The following is a 26951-nucleotide window of genomic DNA, read 5'->3' on the forward strand; positions in this document are numbered from 1 at the left end:
GCCGGTACGTATCACTCCACTCGCGACTGTGTGTATATGCACAGTCGTTTGGAGAGCTATTCAGCGCTGGGACTATTCGCCCCATAGACGAGAGTACAGAAGCGAGAAATACCCCAAGTCAGGAAACAGAATGGCTATAAAAACCACGCCATGTCACATTCCGTGTCCGATTTCACTGTGAAAATTAGCAAGTTCAACTATCATGCAACCGTCGATCGTTCCCTACCATTCTAAAAATTCATACCTGATACTTTATCTGATTCAAAAACGCTCGTTTCGTGTGATTTTCGGCCGAATTCGACGGACAACTCGCCAAAACCTGGGGGTGAGCAACATTCCGGTCACCTCTTGGGTACCTCCACTTTACTGACGTTGGCGCAGCCTACCCATGAGGGATGACTGGAATGTTGCTCACGCTTATGTTTTGGCCAGGTGTCTCTTGAACTCGGCCGAAAATCACAGGAAATGAGCATTTGTAAGCAGATGAAGTATCAGGTATGAATTTTCGTGTGATTTTCGGCCGAGTTCAGAAGACACGTCGCCAAAACATAAGGCATGAACAACCTTCCAGTCACCCCTCATGGGTACGCGGCGCTAACGTCAGTAAAGTGGAGGTGCCCAACGTCCACTGTGAGGTGCCCGGAATGTTGCTCACGCTTATGTTTTAGCGACGTGTCCGTCGAATTCGGCCGAAAATCACACGAAACGAGCGTTTGTGAAGCAAATCAAGTACCAGGTATGAATTTTGAGAATGATAGGGAACGGTCGACGGTTACATGATAGATGAACTTGCTACTTTTCACGGTAAAATCGAACATCGAAGTTGACATGGTGGCAAAATCCCTATACGAAATAGCCATTCTGTTTCCAGACTTGAGGTATTTCTCGCTTCTGTATACTCGTCTATGGGGGCGACTAGTCCCAGACTGACTAACTCTCGACGACTGTGATCCTACTCCCACATTTCACATGCAAACAGAACACAGATCCTTGCATTCCCGACGTTTCCACCCAACATTACATGTTCACATCACGCACTTGAACCAAGTCTAGTTAAACCAGTAAGTAAATCGTGAGAAAAGCTGTGCACAAACAGTGCGGTGGTCGGCGTTGGAAGGTAGGCGTGGTTTTATCTTTGAGTGTAACGCGTGCTCTGATTGGTCCGCCCGATTTTCTAATTCCATCAAACTCCTTAACGCAAAATAGTGGGGGTATCCCGCACGGCGTAGTTAGTGGAAGACTCCTGTCTGGCTAACGAGCCGTGCGAGCGGACGATGGATTACACTCTGATGGACTTCCATCAGCCAAGGGATAATTTGGTCCGCATCGGGCGTCCTCTCTCCATTTAATCTGATTATTTCCATCTTCGTCGCCTGCTCTGACCACAAACCGAGGAAGTGTTTTTGTATACAAGAAATCGTAAAGAGAAATTTTAGGTGGAATCAACTAGATGACAAGCTATTTAGCGACCGACAGAGTTCGCTGCGGTATGTAGAGAATAACTATTGGTGACAAACTTGCTGATAGAAAAGATAATTTTAGGTTCAAGAGAAAAAGATCTGTGATCCAAAATGAAAAAAACGGCTCCCGGTTGGCGAGTTTTACTGACTCGGCCTTCCGACAAATACTTGGTCTTCCGCGGTTAGAATCCTCTTTGTATTGTATAGACCTTTGTGCTGCCAGAATAAAATTATGTACTATCTCTGTGGTCTCATATGTTTCGTTCAATATTGTATTATTGCCATGATAGTTCTGTTGACTTTATGTAAAATATACCCCCCCCTTAAACCGTCTCGTGCAAACTTCAAGCCCCTCCTCACAACCATGTAGTAAAAACTCAGCTCCTTCCCTAATCTCCACCTCCGTAAAAATGAAGTCTCCCTAAATTGACGTCACATGGAGCCAATTTATAATTTTGAACGAGTGTTAACATTTCACGATTAGGAGTTGACATGAAGCCATGAACGTTGTTAATCGTAATCAGGAATTCAAATGCTTTACTTGTATGTGACATTTTACCAAATTCGTAATTCCTGTTTTCATTAGTCGATAAAATTGGTCGATAAAGATACCGGTCAGAAAGTGTTATCGTAATTCAGTATAACAAAGATTGAAATTTGGTATGATTTCAATGTAGATGGTCATGCGAACCGATTAAATCATGAATTTTGCCCATATTTTGACTGCTATTGTTTGATTTAAGGGCGAAAAAAAGGTTGGCCGAATAATGTCACGAATTCCTATAAACCTGTATACCAAATATCCGGATCTTGCAAACATCAAAGCTACTGAACGGTAAGTTTTGGCTAAAAATTGATTAACGATGATAAAAATTGCCTTTAAAATACAAATTTGCATATTTCTGCACAAATTGAACAGATCTGAAATAGGTTGTACTTAGAGGCCTATATCCCAAATATCAAAGTTGTTTGACCAGCAGTTCTTCTGAAGACTTTTAAAGATGTGCTTTACCAAAAATGACAAAAATCGCTTTAAAATGCAAATTTACATATTTCATAACAGTTTGAAGAAATCTTAGTAGGGTCTTCCCTAGGGTCCTGTATACCAAATATTAAAGCTTCTGGACCAGCCGTTGAAAAGAAGTTTTTGCTAAAAACAGCAAGATTAGCCGAAAACTGCAAATGTGCACATTTCATCACAATTTGATCTAATTTGATTAAAGTCATCCCCGGAAACCTGTACTTCACATATAAAAGGAATCAGACTTGCAGTCTTGAAGAAGAAGCTTTGAATGTAAAAAGTTGACAGACGTCGGACGATTGACGATACATATCCACCTGTAAAATAAGCTCTGCGTCGCTGACAGCAGAGCTGAAAACACGTTGCCTACCTGTACTCGCCAACTGCAAGCTCTCGGCTTGTTCGTTATATATTTTTCGTACACTCTCCGAAGAGGGAAGATTTAATGCAAAGGACTATAACTCTTTTTACTCACCGTCCAAACCACTCGCTGTTGCTCGAAATCCTGGAAAGCTTTGGGAACCATCTGAATGGAAAGTTAGCCACACGGAATCTCCCGATGACGTCAGGCTGCCAGGTATCTCACTCCCATCATGCCTCGGTGCAGCGGCATCAGGTGTACTTCCGCTTCCGTACTGAACATAATCATATCCTGTCTCGGTTTGAAAACTGTTGAAGACCAGCTGTACGTTTCCACCATCAGCATTGGTAACGGTCCAGATGCAGTCAACATTGTCTCCATAGTTTTCGGGATAGTTTGGAGAAGTTATTTCGATCAGTTCGCCAGCGCTTATGCGGAAATTTGGCCGCATTCTGCGAAAATGTATCAATGGTGGACATTTAATTTTAGCAACTTATGGCAAGTTAGCAGAATGAGCATCGATATTTGATCACAAACCAACATAAATTTTAATAGTCAATCATTAAAGGGACAAAGTCGGCCATTTTTATGAATTTTATTTGATGCAAGATACTACTTATATTGTTTTGACATGTTGAAAAACACTGAATAAATGGGTGACCATGCATATATTCCACCCCGGTTTTAGACAAATGAAATGAAACCATCGGGAAAATGCATTAATGGTCATAACAATTAATTCATTTTTACGATGGTTTCATGCATGACACCCATTCATTCAGTATTTTTGAACATGTCAAACAATATAAGTAGTATCTCGTATCGAACAAAATTCATGAAAAATGGCCGACTTTGTCCCTTTAACAATGTATAATTGCTAAACATATTGTTTCACAAATGACATCATGTAGAGTTCATGCACGTATTTTAACAGGCGACCCAGAGGCCTATAGAGTGTTGCTGTGTTATATAAATAATAACTATTTGTGACAGATGTTTTGATGAAGATCATCCCTGGAAACATGTCTACCAAATATCAAAGCTATCAGACAATCATCTTTTGAGAAACATTTTTTGGCAAAAAATGGCAAAATTGCCCCTAAATACAAAACTGCAGATTTCCATCATAAAGAGGCACTCCCACTTGGTAACATTTTTAAAACACATTTTTTTAATGCCAACGGTCGATATTTGACGTGGCGACTCCGCGCGGATCGCGAGATATCGATAAAAACATGTCATTTCCCGAGCGTATTTTTCACATCCCGAAGTTTTACGATCGTTTCTGGTTATGACCCAAAATCCCCCGAAAGTGTGTTGTTGTGCTGATTGACGATATTCTAAGGAGTCCAAAAACGTTCGAATGACGCAATTAATTTACCTCCTACTGCGATGACTTTATATACACCATTATCAATGCCTTTACCTCTGGTAATTCTTTTTTAAAACTTCTCCTTAGTTTTTGTCGTTTTCATTATTCTCAATCACTTGTATTAAATTTTTAAACAATACCACATAGATATCAGTTTTTACGTGTAAAATATTAGTTGCCTCTGATGACTACATTTTGTCGTCTGCCACACAGTTACGCGTGGTTCGATACATAGCGGCCGCCGCGTGTGGTATGCGCGCATACCACGCGGCGGCCACTATGCATACTGTGTATCAACCGCACCTATCTGTGCTAGTCACCTATGCGAATTCTGGTGGAATCAGCAAACTTTGTTTTCGTTTTTTTGCCGAGTCAGTAGGACTCGGCTTTCTCCCATGGGACATGACCGCTCACCGACGCGAGTGGTACTGCTGTGGCGTACAGCAGCGTCAGCGTAGACTCGTACTCCATAGCTTAGTTGACAATGGCCCCAGTGCCGAACGTTCTATGTTCGGAAGCTGAATTCAGGTGGGCCACGGAATTCAAACTTTAACTTTTTTGAGGACATGTTTTTATCGATATCTCGCGATCCGCGCGGAGTCGCCATGTCAAATATCGACCGTTGGCATTAAAAAATGTGTTTTAAAAATGTTACCAAGTGGGAGTGCCTCTTTAATTTCAATGTATCACATTTAGATCATCGCTAGGAACCTGTGAACTAAATATCAAAGCTAAAAAACAAGAGGTTTCACTGAAAACAATTTCGACCAAAATCGACAAAAATTGCCTTAACAACACAAATGTGCATCTTTCATCAAAATTTGAACAAATATGAAAAAATGTTGCCCCTATATCCTGAATATCAGAGCTTCCATACCAGCAATTTTCAAGGTATAAAAGACTTTTGACCAAAATTGACAAAAATTGTCCTAAAAACAAATTTAAAATCACCACAATTTGAACAAATCTCATCAAGGTTATCCCTATGAACCTGCATATACAATATTAAAATTATTGGACCAGCCGTTTAGGAAAAAAAGAAGTTTGCCCAATAAAAGCAAAATTAGCCTTGAAAATACAAATTTGCATATTTCACCACAATTTGAACAAATCTGATTAGGGTCATCCCTAGGCACCTGTACTTTTAGTATTAAAGGATCCGGACTGGCCGTTTCGAATAAGCTGCTTTAAAAGTAAAAAGTTGACAGACTCGGGTAACGAACTACGGACGATGCCACACTGCCACTCATTAGCTCTTCCTTGCTAACAGTGGAACTAATGATAAGGAAGAGTCCCTTACTCATCTTTACTGTGCATATAAACAAGTTGTGATTTTCATAATCACATTCACATGGACGACATGCAAACAAACATGTCTGAAAGGCCGTCAAGACTAGCAAAGATAATTCTTTGAGATACAAATTTGTCTGTCTTTGTGACTCAAAATATTAACACGTCTTCGGTGAGATGAAAAGAGCAAATGTAAACATTTGCTACCTTTACCGCATAATTTCTAAATGTACCAAAGGACATGATCCTGCTGATAGGGGAGAACAACTGGCACCAACATCAAGACACGGACTATATATCTGCAAACCAAAGTACCATTCAGAAGGCATACAATGGAAAGGATAAACCTCTGTAGACTGAAGCACATGCTATAAAACCCCATGTACTGTTTTTAATGATTATTGATAACTACAATGAAAATTGTCAGAAATTTTTAATATAAAAAGTTCAAGTTGTTTGCTGATCTTTCTAAGCTTTAAGGAAATTCAAGTTTTGTAAGATTAAAAGTTCGAAAAGTTTGGACGAATATAATTTGCAAACACTTACCACCATTATCATCATCATCATCGTCGTCGTCGCCATCATCTGAAATGAAATTAATAATTTGTTTTACATCATCAATGTCTATATTTTTGTATTCATCAATGTCCAGATTTTTCTGATCATATAGCTTTACTTTATCCTGCCCGACATCATTCTACACATACGCTCGAGCTTGTTTAAATTCAAATGTTTCACTAGAGTGGCACGTTGCCATTTTCGATAGTTACATTGGAAGACTTCTATAGTTCCAGTATTTTTTTTTATCGTAGAATATTTCAGGAGTGTTTTAACAGAATGTTCGAGGCCGATAATCTTCCGCCAAGGTCGGTGACAGACATTTTACCTGCAAAACAATCATGTATTTCTTTCCCGATTTACGGCTTGAGAAACGAACGACGGAATTTGTTTTATTCCTTCTACTCACCGCCCACACCACTTGCTGTTAATTGAAATCCTGAAAAGCTTTGGGAACCATCTGAATGGAATGCTATCCAAACGGAATCTCCCGATGACGTCAGACTGCCAGGAATCTCACTCCCATCATGCCTGGGAGCATCGGCATCAGGTGTACTTCCGCTTCCGTACTGAACATAATCATATCCTGTCTCGGTTTGAAAACTGTTGAAGACCAGCTGTACGTTTCCACCATCAGCATTGGTAACGGCCCAGGTGCAGTCAACATTGTCTCCATAGTTTTCAGGATAGTTTGGAGAAGATATTTCGAAAGACTCCCCTGTACTTACCAAGTAATTTACACCACATTCTACAAAAACGCAAATACATTTAAGTCTTACATTACGCTGAAAATGGCTGACAGGCATTAAAAGAAGTTCAATAATCAATATCATTCACACTAAATACATAATTGATTTGGTCCGAGGAACACGTAGAACAATCACAACGGGGTTGTCTTGAACCATCAATCAGTGGTGGTACCAGAAGAGTTCCGTATTCATCTTTTCTTGTTGTGTAGACGAGATATGACATTCTGGAACGCATTTACATGGACAATTTGCAAGCAAACATGTCTAACACGTCGTTCCCACCCTCAAAGAAACTTCCTTGCGATACAAATTCCTCTGTACTTGTGACTTTTCTTATACCGCATCAAAACATAAATACCTCTGCGGTCATATGAAATGAGGACATTTCAATATTTGCTACCTTTACTGCGTAATTTCTACGTGTGCCAAGGACATGGCCCTGCTGGTATGGGACAAAAACTGTCACTAATGCCAAGAAATTGGATATACATCAGCAAACCAAACAACCATAGAAGGCATACTATGGAAATGATTTGCTTCAGCTGTAGTCCGAAGCGATGCTATGATGCTATGAAACATCGTGTAATGTTTATAATAATTATTGATTACTGCAACGATAATTGTCAGAATCTTTTAACATATCAAATAAGTCAACTGACCCTTCACTAGTTGAAGGAAATGTTAGTGTAAAAATTTTGTAAAATTAAAGTTAGAAAACTTTGAAGGAACTAATGTGCAGACACTTACCATCATTATCATCATCGTCGTCGTCGTCATTGTCTGGAATGAAATTAAATGAGTTTAATATTATAATCAATGTCTGAATCTGAATAAATACTAGTACGTTGAAGGACCAGAATTCTGGTATATCATCAACGGAAAAAAGAGGGCACAAAGAGGCCAGCTAGTAACACTGGAGGGCTGCCTTAAAGGCATCCACCGTACAAGCATTTACAATATCTTCATCTAGATTGTTCCAATCAACAATAGTTCTCGGGAATAAAGAATATTTATAAAGATCTGTATTACTGTGAGGTAACTTGAAACAACGAGTATTCATTGACGCATATCTTTCAACTATGTTATGACAAGTAAACTCCTTGAATTGTTTTGGTTTGATTGATCTCTTTGGTCTTTCAGGAACAAGGTAAGTGTCAGAACGTATAGCTGGTGTTAAACCCTCGGCAATTTTGAACAAGAACAAAAGGCGGAGATTTTTCCTTCTATCTTGAAGCAGAGGGATGTGATTTTCCCTAAGCAAGTTTGTGATTGTTCCCGGTTCTCTATCTTTGTAATTATTGGATATAAATCGGACTGCCCTATTTTGTATACGTTCAAGTTTGTCAATGTTCATCTGCTGAAATGGATCCCATATAATTGCTCCATATTCCAATGTAGATGGAATTAGCGATATATATGCATTTTTACGACAGGATAAATTGCAGTGTTTCAGTTCCTCCTGAGGAAACCAATCATTGAACTGGCTTTTTTTGATATACTTGTAATGTGAGTATTCCACTTTAGGTCGTCTGTCAATTATTTCCTGATTTTAGAGCACACTATACCCTTCCCGACGTTATTGTACATATTCGCACGAGATTGTTTGAATGTAAATGTATCGCGAGAGTGGCACCTTGCAAATTTCGATTGTCACATTGGTTGACATTTACAGTTACATTAATTTTTTTCTCGCAGAGTGTGTCAGGTGTGTTTAACGAAATGCTCGATGCCAACATTTTCCGTCGTGGTCGGTGACGGACATTTGACCTGCAAAAATAATGTATTCGTTTCCCAATTCACGACTTGAGAAACTTTCTCAAACGAGCGACTTTACATATTTTTTTCCATTTACTCACCGTCCACACCACTTGCTATTAATTGAAATCCCGAAAAACTTTGGGAACCATCTGAATGGAAAGTGAGCCAAACGGAATCTCCCGATGACGTCAGGCTGCCAGGAATGTCACTCCCATCATGCCTCGGTGCATCGGCATCGGGTGTACTTCCGCTTCCGTACTGAACATAATCATATCCTGTCTCGGTTTGGAAACTGTTGAAGACCAGCTGTACGTTTCCACCATCAGCATTGGTAACGGTCCAGGTGCAGTCAACATTGTCTCCATAGTTTTCAGGATAGTTTGGAGATGTTATTTCGATGGAATTCCCTGCACTTACGATATGGTTTCCGCCACATTCTACGAAAGTGCAAACACATGGAGGCCTTACATTAAGGTTTCTTATACTGCATCAAAACATCAATAACCCGGTGGTCATACGAAATGAGGAAATTTCAACATTTGTTATCTTTACTGCATCATTGCTACATGTGCAAAAGGACATGACCCTTCTGATAGAGGAGAAAAACTGGCACCAATGGTAAGAAATAGACTATATATCTGAAGCCCAAAAATCATAGAAGGCATACAATGGAAAATATTTACTTCTGTAGACTGAAGCACATGCTATGAAACATCATGTAATTTTTATAATGATTACGTATCACAGCCATGAAACTTGTCAGACATGCTTCAAACATAAAATATGTTAACTGACCTTTCACTGTTATGGGAAATGGTGAAGTGCTTGTAAAATTTAAGTGAGACAACTTTGTAGGAATATTATTTGCAAACACTTACCACTATTATCATCATCGTCGTCGTCATCGCCTGGAATGAAATTAAAATGGATTTTTATATCATAATCAATTTGCTGATTTTACTGATTTTTCTACAATTACTTTATCCATCCCGACGTCATAGTGCTGTTGCGCCCTAGCTTCTTTGATTGTATGTGCATCGCAAGAGTGGCACGTTGGTATTTGCGATAGTTACATCGGTTGACTTTTACAGTTCCAGTAAATAATTCTCGCAGAGTGTTTAATGCGTGTTTGACGATTCATTTCCCCATTCATGACTTGAGAAACTTTCTCAAACGAGCGACTTTTACATATTTTATTCTATTGACTCACCGCCCACACCACTTGCCATTACTTGAAATCCCGAAAAGCTTTGGGAACCATCTGAATGGAAAGTGAGCCAAACGGAATCTCCCGATGACGTCAGACTGCCAGGAATATCACTCCCATCATGCCTCGGTGCATCGGCATCAGGTGTACTTCCGCTTCCGTACTGAACATAATCATATCCTGTCTCGGTTTGAAAACTGTTGAAGACCAGCTGTACGTTTCCACCATCAGCATTGGTAACGGTCCAGGTGCAGTCAACATTGTCTCCATAGTTTTCAGGATAGTTTGGAGAAGTTATTTCGAAAGACTCCCCTGTACTTACCAAGTAATTTACACCACATTCTACGAAAACGCAAAAACATTGAAATCTTATATTACGCTGAAAATGGCAGACAGGCATTGAAAGAAGTTCAATAATCAATACCATTCACACTAAATACATAATTCATCAGGTCCGAGGAACAACTAGAAAAACCAACAACAACGGTGTCATCTTGAACATCAGTGGTGGTAGTGGAAGAGTTCCTCAATCATCTTTACTGTGTGTATAGACGAGTTATGACATTCTGAAGCACATTTTTAAGTAATGTGCAACCAACATGTCTTACAGGTCGTTCACACTGGAAAAGAAACTGCTTTACAATAAAAAAATTCTCATTACTGGTGACTTCTCTCATACCGCATCAAAACATAAACATCTCTGCGGTCATATGAAGAGAGCAAATTTCAACATGTGCCACCTTTACTGCATCATTGCTACATGAATAAAGGACATGACCCTGCTATGCTGATATGGGTGAAAACTGGCACCAATGGTAAGAATTGGGCCATATATCTGTAAACCAAACAACCATAGAAGGCATACAATGGAAAGGATTTACATCTGTGGACGGAAGCACATGCTATGAAACATCATGTAATGTTTATTTTGGATTACTGCAATGAAACTTGTCAGACATTCTTCAAATATAAAATATTTTAACTGACCTTCAATAAACATTGTTTGGGGGAAATCTAAGTGCTTGTAATATTTAAGTGGGAAAACTTTAAAGAAATGAGATTTGCAACACTTACCACTATTATCACCATCGTCGTCGTCATTGTCTGGAATGAAATTAAAATGGATTTTTATATCATATTCAATGTCCTGATTTTACACTGATATTTCAAGAATTACTTTATCCTTCTCAACGGACGTTATTGTGCATTTTCGCGCGAGTTTTTTTATTGCAAATGCATTTCAAGAGTGGCACGTTGCCATTTCCGATAGTTACATTGGTTTACTTTTACAGTTCAAGTACATTGCACAGTGTTCAATGCGTGTTTGATGAAAAGTCGGGCCGATATTTTTCCGTCGTGGTCGATGACAGACCTTTGTGCTGCAAAACATTGGTAGAGTTGACTTTTCAGATCCGCAGCGATTCAGATCCTCAGATCCTCAGATCCTATAACTTCAGATGCAGATTCGAATTTACAAGCCGTTTACGATACCCGTATTAACAGTATGATTGCAATATTTAAAATAATAATTTGAATATGACATGTACAAGGTAGTTATGAAAACATAAAATTCTACATAAACGTTTTCGCTCGATAAGTTTCAACGAACACGGGTCTACAATTACAGATTAGCTAACTTGCTTCTTCTGACCCTGAATTCAGATTTAGCCCGGGGTCACTGGCCTCCAACATGGATTAGTTATATTTCCTCGCCATAAATATTACGAACGATGGTAAAATACGGACTGTCGATAGCCAGCATTTACATGATCGTCGCGGTCTTGATCGTTCGATCGCGCGCGGGTGTGTTTATCTCTATGAGGGAACGTTCACGTGATGACATAACAAGTGGAATCAATGCGCACCCTGTCTTCGACAGATGACGTTCTGATTTTGAGATCGAAGTTTTTAAGCTCAAGATTCAAGATAGAAATAAAATAATTTCTAAAGCCTTTTCAAATCTAAATTATATTTTATTTATCAGTATATTACATCAAACTTTGAAAATTGTGAAATTTTAATTATGAATCTGCGTCTGAAGTTATAGGATCTGAGGTCTGAGATCTGAGGATCTGAATCTGAGGATCTGAATCTGAGGATCTGAAAAGTCAACTCTACCGCAAAACATTCATGTCTGCAATTCCCCATTTACGACTCGAGAAACTTTCTCAAACGGACGACTTATATATTTTATTCTATTGACTCACCATCCACACCACTTGCTATTAATCGAAATCCCGAAAAACTTTGGGAACCATCTGAATGGAATGTGAGCCAAACGGAATCTCCCGATGACGTCAGACTGCCAGGAATCTCACTCCCATCATGCCTCGGTGCTGCGGCATCGGGTGTACTTCCGCTTCCGTACTGAACATAATCATATCCTGTCTCGGTTTGGAAACTGTTGAAGACCAGCTGTACGTTTCCACCATCAGCATTAGTAACGGTCCAGGTGCAGTCAACATTGTCTCCATAGTTTTCAGGATGGTTTGGAGAAGTTATTTCGATGGAATTCCCTGCACTTACGATATGATTTCCGCCACATTCTACGAAAGTGCAAACACATTGAGACCTTACACACGTGATATAGGGACCGTGTCTTACATTACGGTGAAAATGGCAAGCAGGCATTAAAAGAGTTCCAATAACCAATATTATTCACAATAAATACATAATTGATCTGGTCTGAAGAACACCTAGAAAAAACAACACAACAACGACAGTGTTGTCTTGAGCTACTAATTAATGGTGGTACCAGGAGTCCTGAATGGCTAAGTATACACTGATAGCAGCTAAGCCTGTCAAAATTTACTAAATTCATGTAATCTACTAAAGCCATCAAATAACTGTTGTGAGTCAAAGTCCCTCAGGTTTCCTGTCACTCATCATTTTAACATAGACATGTCATAATTCGATTAAGAACTCCGTATCTGCCAAAGAACTTCTCAGATGATTTCACTTATGTATCTACAATCCGAGAATCTTCGACTCACCGGCTTTTGTACTGGTGAATCTTAGGTATGTTTCGCCTGTTTTGCTTTGTTGGGTTTTTTTGAGAAAAGGTATCCGAATAAGTCAGTAATGTACCTCGATTTCATGATGTCAGGGGTCTATTACTTCAAAGAAATAGGTGTTTCTCTTACGGTAAACATTTACAAGAGAAGTAATTTCAATACACGTACCTTCATTACCCCCATCGTCATCATCTGTAACGAAATGAAAACAACGAAATATCATCAATGTTGATGTCAGATCTAATTTGAGATTGTTATCCCACATTTTCCTGCGTTTATAGTCATTGTGGGGCAGAAGATAGTTAAAGTACATAACTCAGCCCGTAAAGGAGGGAGATTGACCTCGTAATGTTATTTCAACAGGCCCTGAAAAAAGGGATATGCTTTTTCAAATTACCCGACCCACCCTTGTTCATACCACAAACCGATCAATTTTTTCCTTTTCACGAAAATTCCATGAGATTTTGTAAAATAAACGTCGAGTGCAAAAAGGTCACACGAGGACTTTCTGGAACTTACCGCGGAAGTCGATACAACCAGGGCACTCGCAGTGGTCAGGCGTGTTACCACACCAATCATAAGGTGAACAGCACGGATAGATACCGTTTGGGTCACATTCGGCTGGACTACCATCAGGAAGTGGATAATTAGGGCCACATTGATAGTCGTCTCTCCATCTTATCTGGTCGCCTCCATCACCTGTTTGAAGCAACAACGGATTTGTTTCAACAGAGAAGGATCTTGAAAAGTGCCAAGTATAAAGCGATTTAAGTATAAATATAAGGCACAACACGGTTCTTCGTACTTTATGTAGCACACTTTGCGTGAGCCACAGTACAATGAAAGTTTTCTGTATTGTATTGTATTGTATTGCATTGCATTGTATTGCAATATTTTGCTTCTGTCTTGGTGACAACAATGACAACATGTAGTGACGTCGAAAAGCATTTTAACTCACTATCGATGCCATTTGCTGTTAATTGAAATCCCGAAAAACTTTGGGAACCATCTGAATGGAAAGTGAGCCAAACGGAATCTCCCGATGACGTCAGGCTGCCAGGTATCTCATTCCCATCATGCCTCTGTGCATCAGCATCAGGTGTACTTCCGCTTCCGTACTGAACATAATCATATCCTGCCTCGGTTTGAAAACTGTTGAAAACCAGCTGTACGTTTCCTCCATCAGCATTGGTAACGGTCCAGGTGCAGTCAACATTGTCTCCATAGTTGCTTGGGTGGTTCGGAGAAGTAATTTGAAGAGAATCTCCATTGCTCAAGAGATATGCAGCACCGCATCCTAAAAAAGTTGAAAAATGGTGATTATTACTCAGAACATCGCGTGTATTACTTAATGTGCTATACTAGCAGAATCATTTATTCCAGAAAAAATATATCAATGCTCTCAGCACATTTATGTTACTTCAATACTTGATGCTATGGACATCGAAATTGGCGCGATAAGCATACACATTTTACCTCCATCGCCGTCATCTCCATCATCTCCATCATCGCCGCCGCCGCCATCTGAAGAAGACAAATCAAAATTGCCATTTAGACAGGATAGTTCCATTCGTTTTCATCAGAAAAGTGTGCTCGTCAGTCGAAAATAACCATGCAGGAAAAACGCGTAAATTGCAAGTACGATAATATGACATATCAGAAGGCAATCTAACCGAGATAAATTGTCACAGAAAGCAAAGCTGTTTGAAAGGTTCCGACATTTTACGTCAAAAGAATATTCCCCTTCTAATACTTTGGTTTTCTTTTTGATAACAGGGGAAAAGCGACCAAATTATTAGCTGATGACGAAGTCCCAGCAATGTGTATCTGGTCATATCACAACTCTTACTTTTGATAATCGATGACGTCCCTCGAAAACGTTTTCGGAAGAGTTTTTAACAGAACAAATAATTGAGATAGAGATGGGTATTTGGTATGGACTCAAAAACAGATACTACGGCCTTTGTTAACACTATGGGGGGAAATAAAAGTCTCGACTTTCGAAAAGCTAAGATGGTAAAAACTTTTCTTTCATCAAGAGCTTTAAAATGAGCAGCCACAAGCGGTAGATCAGAAGAGAATTGATAAAATTTCAAGGCTCGAATCTGTCCCCGAGGCGCGTTCTACCTTAAGTGGTCTGGCTTTAGTCTCCAAAAACTCCTGTTACATGTGTTTGGGTGAGTTCAAGCTTACAATATACCTTAAAGTAAGATATATTATTACTAGAGGCAGTAAGCTGCATTCGTAAATTTTCTCAAATGCCTTACCAGGTCATTAGGGCTATAATGCCCGATCATTACCCTGAAGGAAGGACTGTGAGTTGCTACAAAAAACATCGCTTTTGGTAAAAGTTACCTACAAAGGGTAATAGAAATGCACTATACCCCGAGTAAAGAACAGTTTATAGGTGTTTTATGACACCCCATATTCTCATGCCTTTCTATGTTGTTTTAACGTGCTTTGAATATGAACCGCAGCATACATTGCGATAATTCAGGGGGGAGTTCTCCGTAGCGGTTACAATAGTGCCAATGTCTTCACAAAAAGAAGCAAAAACATCATTAGCGTACCACATAACCTCCTTGTTGCACTTTGATATTTGTTGTTAATGGTAGTCTATTCGCGTTCCAGAGCATTTAGAATGGAAATTCGATATTTTAGTGAAAGGCTCCTCGCTCATCAGGATATGAATCACCCGCCCTCGTTTCAAAGTTGCAGACGACACTCAGCGTCACGTGATGTGATATTTTGTTCTGCTGATATGCAGTGTGCTCGGAAGGTTATATCTGATTGGTCGATTGCCACTATACACAGCAACTTATGGAGTCTATTTGTATTATTCAATTATAACTTTCAGATTCAGTCAACCAATTGGATAACAACTTCGGAGACGCTGCACATTAACCCACTTTTTTTAAAATATCATTTCCCTAGGGACTCCCTGACGTCACATTTTGGAGCCATTGGACACCAGACATGTCTGTTCTTGATCACTCTGCACTTGACTTGTTCTAGCGAAATGCGTTAGCATGTGGCGTGACAAAGTTTATAAGATGTGAGACTCTGCGATCGGTTTACAAGATGATTTCCGTTAACTTACCGCAGTTGTAAAGTGCATTGAGTTTGTAAATATCTGTTTCAGTGAAATCCAGGCTAGAGCCAAGATCTTCCGGTCGTATACCACTTTGTAGAGGTATGATGGTTGACTCGCCATTGACCGTGAACGCAGTGTCATGGTAATGCATGATGGAGAAGTAATCGTAGCTTGATCCAAGATCCTGTATGTAGTCCTCTTCATATCTGTCAAAGTTGTGCTCCATGCCTGAAAGTTACAGTGTGCATGAAACATCTTAATGCTTACACAAGTTCGATTCATAGGTGTCAAGTTAACATTACAGTCCATGCACTGCCTTCATGAGAGTTGAATACAGTTAACACGAAGAATGATTTGTACGGTGTAAAAGCTAAACTAAAAGATGTCAACATTAAGACCACGGCATCGTTTAATATTGGAACAGGAATGCGATATGCGGGCATTACTAAAGTTAAAGGTCTGGTAAATAGATTATGAAGGAAAGGATTTAAATTGGAATATAGTCCACTTTAAGTTGTCCATGGTTTGATATCATTTTGTATTTGGGAGAAGAATGAGCATACATTTTCTCCAGAAGAACATCACACTCAATCATACGTTAATTTTCTATTCATGTTACTTTTACAAAATCTCGGGGTTACTAAATTTTAAAGCTCTCATCCTCATTTGTGTGTCTGTGTGTATGTAATTTTCATGGCTCCAATCAAGATCTAATTGATCCATCCCTAGAGCGTAATGAAGTCAAAAATCAACTTCTTTAGTTTTCCACAGTAGATTTATGAAGTCATTGAGATTCGAATTGGCGAAGAATGGCGATCAAATGGATTAAACGATACTTAAACGATTAAACGATGTGCTTTTACATTGGACAAATACGGCGGGATAAACTTACGATCGATCGACAGTGTTACCATTTGATCGTTACCACAACGGTACTGAACCGCCATAACCATGGTGTTTTTAGCGAGCATTATTTACTACCGATCCCCTTATCAGTGAAAATGTCCATGAATCAAAATGTGGTTGTTTCTACCCACCAGATATGATGTTTTCCAACACAATGTAAACGTAGGTATCTCTGTCGGTTCGGCTCTGTTCGTGTGCAAATCCGACGGCGTGCATGAACTCGTGCATGGGAGTCGTCTTGTGGAAAGTGCAACCATAACCCAGAGACAAGGCCTGTCGGCCGCCATCCTTTCCGATGCTCGACCAGCAACTGCAAAGTAGACGAAACAGATCAAGTAGTGCGCCTTGCACAACAGTGAATTTTTGGAACCGCTGAACTTATAGGTCACATTCAATAGGCAATATCACTGCGATCAGTATCACTATAAGTGTAGATGAATTATTAGAAGGTGGACGAAGACTTGAGGTGAAAAATAAACTTTGGCTTTTTCGAAAATACACTACACTACAATACACTACAATATTTCTCACTGATATCATAAATCTGAACAAAAAGTCATTTAAAGCCAGAAAAAAACCCTGCAGATTAGCGTGTTTAAGATCAGAAGATGTTCTCCTAGCAGGTTAAAGGAGAGGATGGGGGTTCAACCCTCTAAGACTTTTTTCCAAGAATACATACCCACTTCCAGGGAAAATGTACAGGTAATCCGTTTCCGTTGTGCGACGAACAAATCGTAAACAGGTATGGGTGTGATATTCAGCTATGGCTTCATTTATCTTTGCAATCGCATCTGAGTCTGTTGGCGAAAGGAATTGAGAGTTTACTAAAGTTTTGTCAACATGTGAGTATGTGTCTGTGTGTAAAACAGAAGTTTCTCTGATCCGAACAGAAGAGGGCGAAAATGGAAGCTCGTGCGGTGCCGTCATCAAGTGAATATTATAATAATACTTTATTGCATAACAACACACTTCGGGAAGTGCGGTAGAGCAAAACAATCAAACATTACACACATGTTCAGGTAAGACTGCTGCTGGGGATGAATCTGTAGTGTAAGAAATATAGGCTTCTTGAGGCTTCTTGTCCTCAAAATTCATGATGTACAGGAATTTCTCTCTGTCACTTAAATATTCAAAGTTCTCAAAATGTGATTTCATACTAGTGAAAAGAGTATTTCTATTATGAACATATTTGTCACACTTAATAATATAATGAAACTCATCTTCTACAGAAGACTTACAAAAAGTACAAAATCTCTCATTTAACGGGATTCTTGGGACTGACCTTCTGCCAATCTCAATTTGTAAATTATGATCAGAAATACGAAACTTGGTAATCAATTTCCTGCAGTTAATATTTGTAATATCCATCAAGTATTCCTCAAAAGTAAATAAAGTTTTAAATTTTCTGTACGTTCTAAGTTTATTTTTGTCCTCACTCTGAGTCCTTACATCATTATGTAAATCATTAATCCATGAGACACGATATCTTTCTTTCAGTTCTCTGTGAACTGTTTTAACAGTGAAATTAATGTTGCAGATATTTGACCAGATAGATCTTCCACTATAATTATCCAGAATATACTGAATTACTCAAACCACTGGAGTGGTGCTTAGCAGTTGTATATGCAGCACGTAGTAGAATATCATCTGATAAAACCAATCTATGCCAATATTTATCATATGTAGTATAACAGTGAACTGAATGGGGTATCTACCCAATTCACCAACAATACCAGCTCGTGGAGCTTGTTTAGAAACACCAAGTAAATACCTGTAAAAGAAATACTTACATCATTCATAAAATTCTTCTTATCATTGATTTCGTTTCCCCAAATTTCACATCCATAAGTCATAATGGGTATGATCATACGATCAAAAAGGTCTAATGCAACTTTGACAGGAAAACCATTATTGTGAGACATTCCCTTGTAAAGGCTAAATAAGGCTTTTGTTGCTTTTAACTTGAGGTTGCGAAAATTGCCCTTAAATTTACCATTGGGAGTTATAACAAACCAAGGTAACAATATCATTCACCAACTCAAGTGGTATACCATTATAAAGTAAGTTATATTTTTGAGAACCCTGTTAGTTTTATTAAAAATAATCACCTTAGTTTTCTTAGTACTAATCGTAAGCTTCCATATTGAACAAAAATGATACAATTTATCAAGACAACTTTGTAATCCTGCTTGCGATTCAGACATTAATAGCAAGTCATCTGCATACAAGAGACAACTAATAGAAAGTGTACCAAGTTTGATAGGGCAGTCATTAACAGAGTCAAAAATCCCAGGAAGATCATTCAAATAAATATTAAATAAAGTAGGACTTAAATTGCAGCCCTTCTTAACCCCAATATTGGACATGAAGTTGTCAGTAAAACTGTTATTAGTTTTCACACTGACATTCTCATACATAGACTTAATAAGCATGTAAAAATTCCCATTGATACCATAGTTTTTAAGTTTCCAAAGCAAACCAGTCCTCCATACTCTATCGAAGGCCTTATGGAAATCAATAAAACAGCAGAACATACGTTTGTGACAGGGCTTACAATCTGTAACCTTATCTGAAGAATACAAATATTTGTCAACAGCTGATTTTAAGACAAAAACATTATCTGCAGTCCTTCTCTTAGCTCTAAAGCCAGACTGGAAAGGTGTATTAATTCCCTTCTTATTCAAAAAGGTAACAAGTCTACAATAAGGGCAGAAGTAAAAAGATTAGCAATACAACTATTGATTGAAATACCTCTATAATTAGAAGGATCATTCTTGTCTCCTGATTTGTAAATTGGTACTATAAAGGCAGTTTTCCATGAATTTGGAAAGCTGCCTGAACAAAGAATAGCATTGAACAAATAACAAAGTGAGTTGAGAAGGGAATGGCCCCCAAATTTCAACATCTCATTTAAAATACCATCCGTTCCTGGGGATTTCCAGACTTTAATTTGCCAATTAATCGATCAAAACGAGGTAATATCTACGATTCTATCCTGATTTACATAGCTTGCCTGATGACTTACACAAGCCATTTTTGTGGTAGTAAGTAATCATCGATTTGACACTTATGGTTGTGTTTTATACAGTAAAAGAAATGCTAGTTGTCAATCTTTTGTCTCTTTTGAAACCTTATCGCCTTCCCTGTCTGATAAACCCGATAATGCGCCAGACCTTCAAGGTAGAATAAACCTCGGTGGCAGATAGTCTGACTCTCCAACTTTTCAATACATTTTCGGTCTACCACTTACGGATGCTCATTTTGAAACACATTAGGTTTTCAACGTATTATCTTTGTGCCAATCGGAAATCTTACTTTTCCAATAGCGTTAATACAGGGGTGGCGGCCATTTTGGATTTCAAGTACAGGGCTAGGGCTAGTGGCTGATTTGTTTCTTTGGTACCAAATTTTTCATGGTGACCCCTGACCTAATTTTCCTTCCTTTTCTTCAGAAAGTTTGAGAAAATATTTAAGCCTTTCAATTTAGAGGCGCCTACTAGCCTAAAGGACGCATATGAGAAGTAATTTGTATATTATCAACGAGCATACCATAACAAGTTTCACGGCAATGCAACAGAAATCGTAGGCACTGTTCAGTCAGTATCCAGATGATGCAGTTTGAAGTCACTACAGATGTACGGTAACATCCGGAGAAAACAAACAAAGTTTCTGTATCTAGTGAGCTTGTTCAGGTACCATTTAATATAGTACATGAATTATTCAAAAGATGGAAGATATTGATCAGAGTTCGTGTATAGAGGATAAAAATCGTCTCACCAAAGTTCGGATCTATCTCGTAGGGTACGATTCCATCATCCCATAACCAAGCCTCAAAAATGATTGCATTCTTCTGAGCCTGTTGACAGACGCGGATTCAAACATTGAAGGTTTTATTGCTCTCTCTCTCTCTCTCTCTCTCTCTCTCTCTCTCTCTCTCTCTATCTCTCTCTCTCTCTCTCTCTCTCTCTCTCTCTCTCTCTCTCTCAGCATGAAGCCTACATGCTACAACTATAGTCTAACCACTATGCATAAATAATATCAATATTCCGTATATCGGAATTTAATTAAGAATAACCAAACTTCTCAAATTTGGTTCGATGATTCGATATACCATCGAGTGGAGTACAAGATTCAGTCGATCCTATGTTTACAAGATTGCTTTTGGTTTCATATTACTAGTTTCTTCAGAAGAAACAGCAACAATCGGAATAGCAGGTAGCGACAAGTCACCAACAGAAGTTGTTGTTAATTCCGTTTTTGTGAAGCTTCAAGAAAGTATCAGCAAAATATTGCGGGAAAGATCGACTTCTGTACAATCCACTGGAATCTACGGGTCGACTGAGCGACTTTTAATCATGACACCATTTCATTTATCTAAGATTGATGACTTCCGTTCTTCCACTTCTCTGAATCTTCCTGTCTCGTCCTGTATCTTTCTCTATCTCATTTATTGATGGGCACTGTAATAGGCATTTTGTGAACTTTTTTGAAATATCATTTTTTTCAACGCTGATAAAGGTAAATCTATATCTACATAACTGTAAATATGTTCATTAAACATAGTAAAGTATAAAAGATTAGTCTAACTTACCTCCGGACCAAGATAAATGTCGCTCTCAATGAACAGGTGGTCAACTTTTATCTCTGTATTTGAAACAACCAAAGAAATTTGTAATGCAGATGCAGCATCAACAACACAAATGAAATGACAAAGATAATGATCATCGCCATTGTCAAAAGAGAAAAATAAATGTTAACTTAGTATTCGTCTCGAGAGAAAAAAACTTAAACTATCCCTAAGCAACTTTAAAGCATTCTATTTCAAATAAGGACTAAAAATTAGGGGTCACCGTGCAAATTTTGGCTCCAGAGAAAAACAAATTACCTTCAATTTACCGGTCTTTGAAATTCAAAGTGGCCGCCATGCTGTTTAACTCCATGAAGAAAAATGAAATATTAAATTGTCACAAAAATGAGCCAAGAACTTTTAGATTTCAAAAGTACTCTAACAAAAATACAGAGTCCAAATATCTGTCTCCGATACCCGCTCTACCTTAAATAAATAGTTACTGCCCGTAAATACTATGTGAAAACTTGATATTTTTTATCCAAATTACCGATGTGTAGGACTATAACACTGCCCCCGAAAAAAACTCAAAATATACACAGAGACTCTGAGTAAAGCGTGCAAGCCAAAGAATGATAAATTTGAGGAGTTTGCCAGCGGATAGGTTGTAATCTGCACAGTGCTTTATATAACTTGTTTGGCTAATTGCAATATGTACTAACCTCGCAATACTTTGTTCTCATCCAGAATATATTTCGTGGATGGTTTGGTATCGTCGATCGACTTCTGATCTGCAAGTGGAATTAAAGGAGAGTTAGTGATTTCAACTTTTGTCCGAACAATTTGCAGACCCGTAGGGGGTGGGTGGGGGGGGGGGCACTGTGAACAATTCCCCTTGATGAAATATATTGCGGCGATATGAAACAGAAATGTTTTCAAAGGAATGAAAAATTCTATGGAAAATAGACCTGTTAAGTTTGAATTTAATAGATAAGTACACATATGTGTTCATTCAGGTACGTGAATCAATGAAAAAGTCAAGCGCAGGTTTTCCAAAAAGTCTAATGGTTGTATAGTAATTACGATAAAAATATATGTAAAGTATTTATTTTTTTCATTCAACATACAATATTTATCTACTTTCATTACGTACCGATTTTGCGTCGTGGCTGCACCTTTTTCTGCGTGTAATGAAAAGAGACATGGGAAAAGCTTAGATATTTGGTTTGCGATAACGTTAAACTGCAAAGCACTGTACAAGATCATCACACACTTCAATGCCTCCTGTTATTGGACAAGGTCTATTGGCCAGATGAGAATCAAGTACAGTCAAGTGGGTTATTATTCTGTAATCGTGGAATTCCTGAATAGAGGATGATCTCAATATCTAAAATGTGAGGAAGAGAAGGGTAGACCGGTGTCCACACCTCATATCGTAATAATTATCAGTAACCTATGGAGTCGTTCGGGTTAGGAATAGAGTACAAATCTATGGAGGCTCAGAGAAACCCTCTCAGTTCGCATATTTTTCTCCCCTGAATTTTGTCTTCAAAATCCAATATCAAGCTTACTATTGGAATGCTTCATAAGTTGAATGAATGAAAAAATAAACTGTGTGAGAAATATTCGGAAAACATCTCCATCTTCATCATTCTTACCAAAACATTTGGTATTGTCTCCCACAAATTTGCACGTGGCTTTCCTCTTTGGGCATCTCCGCCAGCGACAAAGCCGATACTCGCCTGTGAAGTCAAGAAGAAATCTGTCTCAGAAATCGGGAAAATGCATCATCCTTTGCAGAGAAGATAAAGCGTTATTATGATCGTCTATCTCTTCAATTAAGTGGGCTTATTCAAACATGAAACTTTTTTTAATCGGGCAGTAAAAGCGTATCAGGAAATAATATTTTTGCATTACGTCACTATCAGTCAATCCACAGAGGAAATGATTGCTAATAATTACAGAAAACTTACAGTAATTGATATCCGCCCGTAAAAAATGAAGATAATCATGACCGTGATTATAACCAATCGAACGAATTTCAACCGTCGATCTCAATGTAGAATTAACTCTTACCAAATTGCGCTTGAATGCGTTTATTCGCGAAATAATATGACATGTGTCAAATTCTTGTTCAAGATAGAATGCGTCTCGTGGACAAGTATTCTGACTCTCAAGTTGATCTGTAGTTTTCTTGTATACAACTTGTAGGGGCTGATTGTAAAGCCCTTGGTGTAAGAAAAAGTTTTACTGTCTTATTTTATTCAAATTTTATTTTTCCCGGTAAAGCTGACACAGACACAGGAACGTCGGAATATTTGATTTCAAATATCAATAAATGTTCGTTAAATGTGTTTGCCTAGTGCCATATTTTGCACTGTGATCCCTGATTTTATGCTTGATTGGTAAGATAATAGTTAAAAATTAAATTTAGGGAAGTTTGAGCAGAAGTTTTCAGGCTTTCATTTTCGAGGTCCGTGCTATCTTAAATACGAATAGTCTCATCGGCTGCTGATTTGTATCTTGATGTATAAAGACATTTCTTGTACATGTCATATCTGTGAAGACAAACGTCATTTGTGTGCCAAGCAATCTCACATGTCTAGGGAGTATGCAATCTTAGAAGATATGATACCCGGTGGTGACACTCTCAGAGCGTATGGGCATCCATGCTCGTTCCACAAAATTTCAAGATACCCCTAATCTGGGATTTTTCAACAAAAAGACCCCCTTATTTTGAGAAATATGGGAGAAAATACGACCCAAAAATACCCCCTTACTTACAAAATCCAGGAGAGGGAGACGTAATATTAGAGTCAGGTCAATGCTGAATTATGATATTGTTATCACATATATTAACACATCAGAGTCTGAAAGAAACTGTTAACTTTGAAACAGGAATGTCAAACTCATAAAATTCATTAGATTTCGAATCACAGTTTTAAACCAGATCAAAGCATAGGAAACGCACAATGAAACTTTTGGTGAAGTTTGAGTGTCTGATAGGTATTTCCTGGGATATTTCAAACCTTTCTTAGGCCAGGTTTTTGGAAAAGTACCTTTTTTTCTCGATTTCACGGACCGGTGATAGGGAATAAAAAACACTCCCTTCCTGTGATTTTAGGAACAAGCATGGATACCAATTTCCCCCGACAGTGACACCACCGAGATATGGTATTTGATCGCTTCTGTTCGTTTTTAGCGTTGTTCTGCACTCTGTACAGATACGCCAAAAGTTGTTGCCACATTGCGTGAACGGTGTGATAAAAGTCATATCGTCATCATCAGATTCGTGTCCACGACAAATAAATCCAGCAACTTCAGTGGGTTCGATATGTCATATCTGTGAAATTCCCAGGGTATCGAAAAATTGCTCGTTTGATAACTACAAGTCTCATTGCTTGTCAAGTGTCGTATCGCTTTGCTCTTCGTCAGTTCGGATTGACTACCTTATCTAATCAGACGTAAACTGCTGTCTGGCGTAGGCCTACACTGTAATGAACCTTCTGCAACACCGGAGGTAACTCGTGCCCTCCGATATCTGAGAACCCTCTGCAGTCTCCTACCCTCAAGGTACGAATGAAACCATGAGAGTAGGGTAATATGTATACCATAAAATTATAGTCTATGAACCAGAAGTTAATGATTAACCGAATCAAAGGCTTTGGAGAAATCTGCGCTGCGTTATCTGAAAAATTAATCTCGGTAAGAAAATTGGAGTACTAGAGACACGATTAGTGGCTGTTGATCTGTACGGAGAAACCCGCGCCGAGAATTATGAATGGAACGTTTTACATTATTGTAAATGAATTTGTCGTCTAAGCCTTCAAAAATATTGCAAAATGGGGGCAAACGAGAGGTTGGTCGATAATTTGTAACGTCATTCCTTGATTCAGACTTATAAAAATTGGTACAACAGTGACATTTTTTGAAGATTGACAGAAAATAGCCGGAGCTGATAGACCTATTAAAGATAATACGATGTGGGTAACATAACTCATCTGCATATATGGTAAGATTGTGCTCGGAAATTTTTCAGGGCCTTGTTACAATCAGCCACCTTAAAAAAACTTGACAAGATGGAACAATGGTAGACTTTGAATCCGAGCAGTATGTACTCTGAAAATACCTGCGAAACATATCAACAATATCATTCGTAGTCGAACATTCAGAATCGTTATACCGTTAAGTTTTGGGGAAAGATGAACATATGCGTTTACAGCTTACAAATGACCAGGCGCGTTTCGAATTGTGAACATTCGACACCTGGATATCATTCATATGCTCCACAGAAACCTGCCGAGCCTCTAAGTACGTAGTGTTAAGTCCGATCGATCATTGTGCGAATCTGCTACAGTTGTCCGACTCAAATTATGATAAACTTATCGTCGTTTAATAGATACCGAAAGTTGAAACAAACAAAAAGGTACACGAGCGCCCAGACTTACCGTGTGGCAGTAAACTGCGCATTGCAGGAACACCAGTATGAAGAAAGTCCAAGAGACGTCCATCCCAGTTGTGAGGACAAAATTAATATGACAACAACTGGTTCAGAGACCACGATAGCAGCACGGGGGTGCCCACTCTATTAAATGCAAAGTCACTTCCACTGACGCATTGCAATTATATTTCTTCAGGACTTCGTGAGATATAATAGGTTTCTGGCCACAGATGCCTCTTATATCTCATTCAGTCCTCTTTCATATAATTCTGATTTTATATCAGGCATTTCATACCCTTATAATATAAAGAAGAAATCCACTCTTCCGCCAACTGGTGATCTTGTGATATACATATAATCAAATATGTTTAAAGCCCCCACTCAATTATCAGATTTATCTAATATAAATATTATTTCCTTCATAAAATGTTCAATGGAAAACAAAAGAATGACAAACTGTTAATGGGCTGTTGACACATTCATGCGAGAACCAGGGATTGAGAAGGACGCCTTTAATGTTTGTATCTCACATGGTCGATTGACTGAATTCTCAGTAGCAATATTATGTAAACACACATTTATCTGCATGCGTTTGAACAATATTTAATGTTAACAAGTCACTGTCAATGACATAGTCCCCACATGGTTTGTGACTTGGAAACCATTGACAGCAATAATATTGGATCGTATCACAAAACAAATCGCCTGGCGTATGTATAACATAGGAGGTAATCCTTGAATCAAGTTTGAAAGAAATCGCTCCAGGTATCTTTGAGAAATTTGCGTGAAGAGACGTACAGACGCAGACGACCAAACCTTAGTGTCCTCCAGACTTCGGCCATGGGGGCTAAAAAGCTCCATCATATTGTTACTGTGTTAACCAAGAAGTAATATGTGGAAGAAACATTGCTCTTCTCATGGTGCAGTAGCTGGGTTTTTTTAATCCGTTTGGACTTAAGGTAATATGCACCTCGAAAGTGAAAGACTTAAACTTTTGCTCAAACTTTCCTCAGTGAAACTTTCAACCATTCTCTTACCAAAGCAAGAATAAAAATCAGGGGTCACCGTGCAAACTTTGGTACGAGAGAGACAAATAACTTGTGATTTCTCGATATTTGAAATCCAAAATGGCCGCCATCCCTGTGTTAACTCT

General features: G+C 38.6%; 1 protein-coding gene across 1 annotated transcript; it reads right to left on the minus strand.

Annotated features, from left to right (window-relative positions):
• Positions 1-5401: 5401 nt before the first annotated feature.
• Positions 5402-25932, minus strand: LOC139148526 (bone morphogenetic protein 1-like). The gene is made up of 22 exons (XM_070720016.1): positions 25806-25932; positions 23016-23099; positions 22511-22538; positions 22080-22148; positions 21382-21434; positions 20568-20646; positions 17470-17587; positions 16922-17100; positions 15891-16112; positions 14267-14314; positions 13749-14087; positions 13310-13489; positions 12959-12982; positions 11984-12322; positions 10851-10880; positions 9780-10118; positions 9448-9477; positions 8668-9006; positions 7559-7591; positions 6472-6810; positions 6051-6089; positions 5402-5523 (listed from the first exon to the last, which is right to left on the minus strand). The coding sequence occupies exons 1-22, from the start codon at positions 25866-25868 to the stop codon at positions 5402-5404; spliced, it is 3096 nt and encodes a 1031-aa protein (XP_070576117.1). The 5' UTR covers positions 25869-25932.
• Between the last annotated feature and the right edge of the window lie 1019 nt (positions 25933-26951).

The sequence above is a fragment of the Ptychodera flava genome, chromosome 13 (assembly GCF_041260155.1).
Source record: "Ptychodera flava strain L36383 chromosome 13, AS_Pfla_20210202, whole genome shotgun sequence".
NCBI lineage: Eukaryota > Metazoa > Hemichordata > Enteropneusta > Ptychoderidae > Ptychodera > Ptychodera flava.